The following is an 8,094-nucleotide window of genomic DNA, read 5'->3' as shown; positions in this document are numbered from 1 at the left end:
GATGATTAACAAACTCAAATTGATTAGTCTTTTATGGACTAATTGTTTGCCTTTAGTGTTGTGCTATAGACAGGTAATTCACAGGTCAATCCATGCTAGCACACACCATTGATGGCCTATGCTTGAAGATGAACCATACATGTCAAAGGAGCTTGAGCATACTTGGATCAATCATGCCTTGGAGGGATAAACCAAGGAGAAGCTCAACATCAACCATCTCAAAGCATTGAACAAAAAAGGAAGATCAATGAAGGCCAAAGCTTGTCGATCAATAACTTACATGTCATATCGCCATTACACAATATAACGCAACACATGGCTTAAGGATCAACATGCAAAGGAGCTTGAACACATTGGTGGCATCATCTTTGGAAGAGCTCAAGTGAAGATCCTACAACCAAGCCAAGAACCATATTGAAGATCAAATGAAGATTGGCTCAAGAGTTCATTCAAGAGATTATCCAAAATGGTAGAATCTATTCATCTTTCTCTTGGACTTTCTCTTGATCAAGGCACATCTTAAAACCCCCTAAAAATATATTTTCCAAAGAGACTAACACACCCTTTAAGGACTTAAATGGCTAAGTGAATGGCCATGGTGGTGTACCAACATGTTGGGACCCATACCGTATTCAACACAACATTTAACAAAACAGATTTCCAAAGAAACAACCTGGACTAGCAACTAAATCCTATCAAAACTTGTTTAAATTATTGAAAATATTTTTAACAGATAGCTCTCATTTTTCTCATATCCGTAGAGTATAAGAATGTTGAAATCTGACGAGAAACGAATGAGATATGGATTTTCGAAGATAGGAGCTGAAATTTAGAAACCAGGTACGAAACTCTGTGGGTTTTCACGGAGCTCCGTGGAGGAACCTGTCCCAAAATAAAAAATGGGTAATGGTCACTGCGGAGCCTCTGTGGGTGCCTCCGTACTAGCCGTTGAAGACTCCCAAACGGTCATATTATGTTGGGACTCTATATATACCCATTGTATGTGTTCAAAACATGGTGGTGAACATGTTCCAACTCTAAGAAACCCTTGAAAATAATTTGGCCATTATTTTTGGGTAAAATCTCTCTCCATCTCACTTGTGCTTTGATCTTGAGGAATTCTTTTAAGATTGGATTAGGCGTTACTTGTAATCATCTTTGAGAGTGTATTGTGATCTTTACATTGTATTAGCCTACAAAGAGGCAAGAGAGCTTGTTACTTCTTCTCTTCATTGTATTTGGCAACAAAGGGCGCCGTATTTAAGACCCTTGGAGCTTAGATGCTCAGATTGTACTTTGCCGAAGGAACGCCGTATTTAAGTTCCTTGGAAGAAGACTAGTGGAATCCTCAAGGAGACAAACTTGAGAGGAGTGGAGTAGGTCTTGGGTTTAAGATCGAACCACTATAAAAACCCTTGTGTCAAGCCTCTTGTCTCTTCCTCTCTACTCTAGTGGTAAGTGTTTAACTCTTGTGGTTGAAGTTTATTGTTAATTTTGTTTTACTTGTATGAGCCATCCACAAAGTGTTTGTCAAAGGAACTAAAGAGAGTAGATTAACTAGGGTTCCACCAAGTGTTTGATAAAAGGCCTAAACGAAACCACTCATCCTAATCCATTATCTTGTTGTGGGATTTGCATTATATTTGTAATCTTTAATTATTCACCAAGTAAAGCTAAATATCTTATTTTTTTTTAATCAAACTAAAACTAGTACAAACAAAGTTTTTAAATCCATAAAGTTTTAAAAGAAACCCAATTCACCCCTCTCTTGGGTAGCCTAAGTGGGATTTCAGGAGGTGATTCAGCCCAACCTAATGATAGTCAATGGTATTGTACTTCTTCAGGAATGTTTCAAGACCTCTTAAACAAGATGATCCGTGTATGAACAATGTGGAGTTTGCTGCGGACCATGCGGGGGAATATTTTGATGATAGACAAAATGAGGCAGCTCTGAACCATATGGAGTTTACTGCGGACCATGGGGGGGAATATTTTGATGATAGACAAAATGAAGCAGTTCCAGAAGCAGACATCAATGATGAGTTTCAAGATGACTTTTTTGTGAAGGATGGTCCGGTCGGATGTGATATTGGACAAGGCAAAGATAATGATGATGATGATGATGATGATTACGACGACGACGACGATTATGATCTTGAAGAAGACGACGATGATGATGCTGACGATGTTGTTGATAATCATCATGATGATGGTCGGAATGATGTCCATTGTGAAAACGTTGGTGTAAATCCGAGCGCAAAACCTATCGCAGTGGGTTCTCCTCCCTCTAGTCGGCTAAGAGGAGCGGAGGACATGTATGTTGGGGCCCATGATGAAGGTGTCGATAATCTTGATTTGATCAGTTAAAGATTGGGGCAATCTTTCCGAATATGAAGCAGTTCAAGAAGGCGGTTCGAGAGTATAAAATCCGGCAAAGATTAACATTCGTGAGAGTAAATTCCACCCCCAGAAAGTATGGCGTTCGATTTCAAGTAAGCGATTGCATATTTCGTATAACGGGCAATACTCATTTGAATTATGTGCTGGCTAAGACTTTTGTACCCCACCATACGTGTACATCGACGATAAGTGGCATTGATCACCCTCATGCTACATCTGCTTGGGTCGCAGGAGAATGCCTACGCTTATTCGCTCGTCCGGAAGACACGTCCACAATGCTCGTAATAGAATATATGAAGATGCAGTGGGGTGTGACTATAAGCTATCAAAAAGCGTACCACGCAATGAACATCATCAATGAAATTAAGTGGGGGAACGTATAGGACTCTTACCGCATATTGCCTGCGCGCTCGGTTGAGCTGGAGAGAACAAATCCCGGTAGCTTTGTTCGTGTGTTTCGAGCGAGAGAATTGCGTCCAAAGGGAGGCGATACGTTCGTTCGCATGTTTGGACATTTGGCCCCTGTATACATTCTTTCAATCGAACTCTCAGACCTCTAGTTTTGGTTGATGGAACTCATCTGCGTGGAAAGTATCATGGAGTCTTATTGATTGCGTGTGGGGTCGATGGCAACAACAGATTATTTACCTTGGCATTTGCAATTGTGGAGAACGAAAACGAAGATAGTTGGAGCTGGTTTTTAACTTTGTTCAAGCAGAAAGTAATGCCTTCGGAGTCATACGTAATCACGATATACTCCGATCGCCAGAAGGGGTTGATGCAGGCGGTACCTGAAGTCTTATCACAAGCTCATCATAGTTACTGCATGCGTCACCTCACCGCCAATTTCTACTCCGAGTTCAAAGATGTCCTACTTAAGAGGTTATTTTGGAGAGTTGCCCGCACTTTGAGGGAGAGTGTTTTTAAAGATACCATGGATCAAATTAAGGCAAGGAATGAAAATGCTCACAAGTGGATAAGCGCAATTCCGAAGGAAAGCTGGGCTAGTTTTTATTTTACGGGAGATAGATATGATGTCATTACAACCAACAGATCGAAGTTGTTGAATGCATTTTCGAAGAACGCGAGGAAACTGCTGATTGCATCATTGGTGGAGCACACTAGATGGAAGACTTCTGACTTCTCTCAGAAACGTCGGGTATATGGTGATGAGTGGCGGACACAGTTAACCAATTATGCAGAAAAACATATCAGACTGGCAAAGGAAGAAAGCCTGTCTGGTTTACATGTTTTCGAAGTGGCGGACACAGTTAACCAAGTATGTGGCATATCGAGCTGGTTTACATGTTTTCGAAGTACGGTCCATTCAAATTCAAGATTCTGTAAACTTGCATCTTCAAACGTGCAGTTGTCGTGTGTTCCAAACAATCGGACTACCATGCGGACATGCCGTGACAGCGATTGCCATCACAAAAGAAAAAAATCCGTATTCTTTCTGTAAGCCTTGCTACAAAGTGGATCGATATCGGCAGACGTATGATGAGGTGTTGTACCCCACATTAGATCGCACCTAATGGCAGGTCCCTCCTGAACCTTTCATGCAAGTAATACCGCCACGTCCAATACGACCACCTAGAAGGCCGCGAACGAGAAGAACGGATCGCGAATTACAGAGTGGATTACATTACAAGTGTAGCAAATGTGGACAGCCTGGTCACAACAAAAGAACTTGCAAAGAAACTACTATCGTAGCGCAGCTTGCTGACCATAGTGCTATTGGGGCTTCTACACCTATATTCAAAAGGTCGGGTGTATCTTGTCAAGCTCCGTTCTTTTCGTAGGGGCTTGATGTAAGTAATCATTTCTTTTGTTGATGAAATGAATATATGTAGTCACTTTTTGTAAAGGCTTGATGTAATGATACAAAAAAAAATGTTTCAAGATTGATTTGAGGTCTTCTCTTGCACTTGCTAAGATCTTGCCTTCCGCATGCTTTTTTAAATGACTTGAACTTGAATCATTTTGCCTTTGGTGAGCAATCTTGAGAGTACTTGTTGAGCAAATTGAGCTTGTTAATCATCAAGACAATTAATTGGGAGTACTTGTTGAACCATTGGGAATATAAGCCAAGATAGGAAATGTAAGCAAAACAAGAAATATAAAACCATACAAGCTGAAGAGCATAGGCAATGCGCATGTCGTATAAGGAGAAAGGCCATACATAACATACTTCCATACTCATCAAAACATAGCTGAGTATACTGCTAACCATGTCTATAAATACAAAGATAACCTAAGTAGCCTATACAGATTAACCATAAGATCAAAAGCAGAGATAAGCCCAAAATGAGTGAACATCGGCTAGCGCTGTGATGAAAGGAGCATAATCTGACTACTACTCTGGAGGAGGTAGAGGGTGTGATGAACTGCCTGGATACTGTCCCCACTGGCCGCTGGAGAGGTACTCTCAAAATGATGTAAATTGATCATCTATGTACGGAGCTGCTGGAAGTGAGAGGTCATAGAGCACTCAAGTGTCTGCTGCAGGGCCAATAAATCATGATGGGTACATGCTGCCCGAGTCAGGTCCTGTGAACTATCCATGTCCGCGGTTGCCTGATCGTCCTGCTCCTCAACGTGCTAAGCTGCCTCATTGTCCTGCTCAACGTGATGAGCTGCCTTGTCTTCATCGTCGGGCTCCTCGTCCTCAATCTCTGGTGCAACAGCCAGCTCCATCCTGTTGATGGATCGTCCATCAAATGGAGCAGTAGGAGTGCAGGTCATCTCACTAGAAAGAGGAACACGATAGGCCTTGAAGATTGGGGTCAAAAGCATACCATAGGGCATGGACGAACGGGCCCGTCGAGGGGCTTCGCTCATGAAACGAAAGATAATGTTTGCTAGATTCGGGGGGCAACGTTCTAAGATGCAATAAATGATGAAGGCCTCAAGGGGCCGCAAGGCATCAGTTTGCCCACCGCGAGGGGTAATGTTGCTGAAAAAGAGATTATGAAGCATTTTTGCAGCAGGTTTGAGATGACCAAATCGAACGGGTATGTTTGGGTCATAATCATTGGCGATAGTCCTATAAACGGTGTCTCTAGAACGTTAGTTGTATCAATTTTATCACCTGGCCAAAAGTAGTCGCCGCTGCCTGCCGATGAAATGCCTAGGAGAGTACTAAACTGTCCTTGGTCCATCTTGATGGTAGTTTTCTTCACACGGGTTTCAGTTACATAATTTGAAGGTGAGATGCGAAGATTCACATAGAACAACTTAACTAAACGGGGGTACACAAGTTCATTAATTTGAAGGATGGGTGTCCAACCCAAGGTATCGAAGCAATAATGGAGATTGAATCGTTCATTGATGAGAGGTTCGACGTACCTACCCGTTAGGATGCCCCGATTACGAATCTTGTTCCATGTGTCGCGTCCGGATGGACCGTCGAAGAGGGAAGGGTTTTCTAGGTCAGATTCTGTAGCCCTTTTTCGAGAAGGATTGTCGTTGCGACGACCGCATGAGTGCTCACCACATGCCATCTGCACGCGAGGGAAAAACAAAAAATGGGAAGATTTGGGGAAGAAAGAGGGTTTGGATGGAAGATAATGAGTGGATTTTGGGTTTGGAGAAGGGAATTTGGAGAAGGGACACAGAGCGTAGGGAAAAAGGGTATTTGGAGAAGGGAGAGAGAGGAGGGGAAAAGGATTCGAAGGAAGTTGAAGTTTAAAGGGCATCACTAGGGCCCGGTTTTTAAAAACGAGCTAGAAGCTCGCACGGAGCACCGTAAATTTAGACGGAGCTCCGTGTAAACTTCTATTTTTATTTATTTTTAAATCTCGCACGGAGATCTGTCTAACTATACGGAGCTCCGTGTGCGGACTTCCATGGAAATTCACGGAGCTCCGTGTGAACTTCTGTTTTTTTTTTTTTTTAAATCTCGCACGGAGCTCCGTGTAACTATACGGAGCTCCATGTGCGGACTTCCGTGGAAAATCACGGAGCTCCGTGAGTGGTACTCTTTTGTTAAAAAAATAACAGTAGCTCCCACGGAGCTCCGTGCATTTACATGGAGCTCCGTATGACCTACTGTTTTTTTTTTAAATAACCAGTATCTCACACGGAGCTCCGTATAAATTGACGGAGCTCCGTGGGATCTTCTGTTTGTTTAAAAAAAAGTGCTAATGAGGCACCTGTTTCAAAGCTCCGTGGTAACTTCTGTTACACGGAGCACCGTCATTTTATTACACTCCCAGTAATAATGGGGGACCCTACTTAGTCTTAAGGGTTAAGATTTGAAAAAACAGTAACATTCCCTACTTCACCACCCAATTGTGCTTGTGTAGCTATCAGATATCAGCACCCAATGGTGCTTGTTCAGCAACATCCCAAACATTTATAATGGGTTTCAAACAACTCAGTGATACGGTGTGTACAACTCAAAACATGTTTATGTACAACTCAAACCTGTATATGTACAATTCAAAACTCCCAATGAATCTCCATAACAAAAACTCAATTCAACCCGTAGATCAATGTTTACAACGTCTCAATCCTTTACACAAAAGAAAATGTGTACAACTCAAAACACATTTTCTAAAAATTACATTGGTGCTTGTTCAGCACTTCACTTACAATTGATAACAGGTTATCAATTCAACTTTCGTAGATCAATGTTTACAATGTCCCAATCCTTTACACCAAAAAACATATTTACAACAACTCAAAACACAACGTATACAAGAACTCAACCTACAACATCTTAGATATCACGATCATCTTTGCTAACTTTACACTCTCCAAAGTCCTCCTTTAGAGATCTTTGACAAAGAGCCTGACGCATGTCGGGGATGTCTGCCGGGCCAAATTTCCAAGGGGCTCCGCGATAAAGATGGTTGATGAATTGTAGAACAAACAATCCACAGTCAAACCTGCATAATAAATAATGAAAAAAACCAGTGAGAAAACTTTTACTAAAGTTACAATTAAACAAGTTTACAATAAACTTTCTATTCTGACTAACCCATTGTCTTGCTGTGGGCAATCACTTCTCTGTTCATACGGAAAATCATCTATATTCATACCACGATCCTTGAAATACTGGTTTATGCAGTCTATCTGAAAAAGAAATTAAGGTGTGATACGGTGTTATACAAATAAATTAGGGTGTCAATCAAACGGTGTTATACAAAAGGTGTTACTTACGGTCGGTACTGCCAATTCCTCAAATTTCACGCCCGTTTCTGAATTGAACTCGACGAAGGCTTTTTTCACCATGTCAACCCCAAGAAGAGCCCAGTGCATGTTTTGACATAACAGGAATAAGATCATATCCAACTAGGTCAGATCTTCATCCCCAATAGCTTCGGCCAACATTTTATTCCCGTCCGCCCAGACCTCCAGCTTTATTTTTGTATCCATCCGTTCACGGCCAACCGTTAGATACCCCTGAACAACCGTGTATGCAGATATTAAGAAACGAACATTAATAAATAAAGGTATTATGTAACATGCATATGTAGAGAAACCCTCTTACATGGAGTGACGAACTGACTAATGCAATTCGGTTCTGACCGGTTAAACGGTAATTGGAGTGAATGGCCTTCGCGCATATGCCTACTATCTGTTCAAAAAAAAAGATTCGAATTTAATTCAAAACTACTAATGGTGCTAATGCGAACCAAATTTGAAGAGAGGAGTGCAATGCCACTTACAGAGGTTGCAAGGTACCCT

The 8,094-nt window shown here is 41.6% G+C and overlaps 2 protein-coding genes across 2 annotated transcripts; one reads left to right on the top strand and one right to left on the bottom strand.

The window, feature by feature from the left end:
- Positions 1 to 2,475: 2,475 nt before the first annotated feature.
- Positions 2,476 to 3,862, top strand: LOC143865797 (uncharacterized). Its single transcript, XM_077375902.1, has 3 exons — positions 2,476 to 2,492; positions 2,953 to 3,679; positions 3,770 to 3,862. The coding sequence occupies exons 1-3, from the start codon at positions 2,476 to 2,478 to the stop codon at positions 3,860 to 3,862; spliced, it is 837 nt and encodes a 278-aa protein (XP_077232017.1).
- A 3,261-nt stretch (positions 3,863 to 7,123) lies between these two features.
- LOC143865796 (putative ubiquitin-like-specific protease 1B) lies at positions 7,124 to 7,665 on the bottom strand. The gene is made up of 3 exons (XM_077375901.1): positions 7,567 to 7,665; positions 7,385 to 7,479; positions 7,124 to 7,292 (listed from the first exon to the last, which is right to left on the bottom strand). Exons 1-3 carry the CDS (start codon positions 7,663 to 7,665, stop codon positions 7,124 to 7,126), a joined length of 363 nt encoding a protein of 120 aa, XP_077232016.1.
- Between the last annotated feature and the right edge of the window lie 429 nt (positions 7,666 to 8,094).

Source organism: Tasmannia lanceolata, unplaced genomic scaffold, assembly GCF_043159265.1.
Source record: "Tasmannia lanceolata isolate RefF3 unplaced genomic scaffold, GAP_Taslan_0.1 ptg000112l, whole genome shotgun sequence".
Taxonomy (NCBI): domain Eukaryota; kingdom Viridiplantae; phylum Streptophyta; class Magnoliopsida; order Canellales; family Winteraceae; genus Tasmannia; species Tasmannia lanceolata.
The sequence above is the reverse complement of the archived record's forward strand: the minus strand, read 5'-3'. Positions and strand labels throughout refer to the sequence as shown.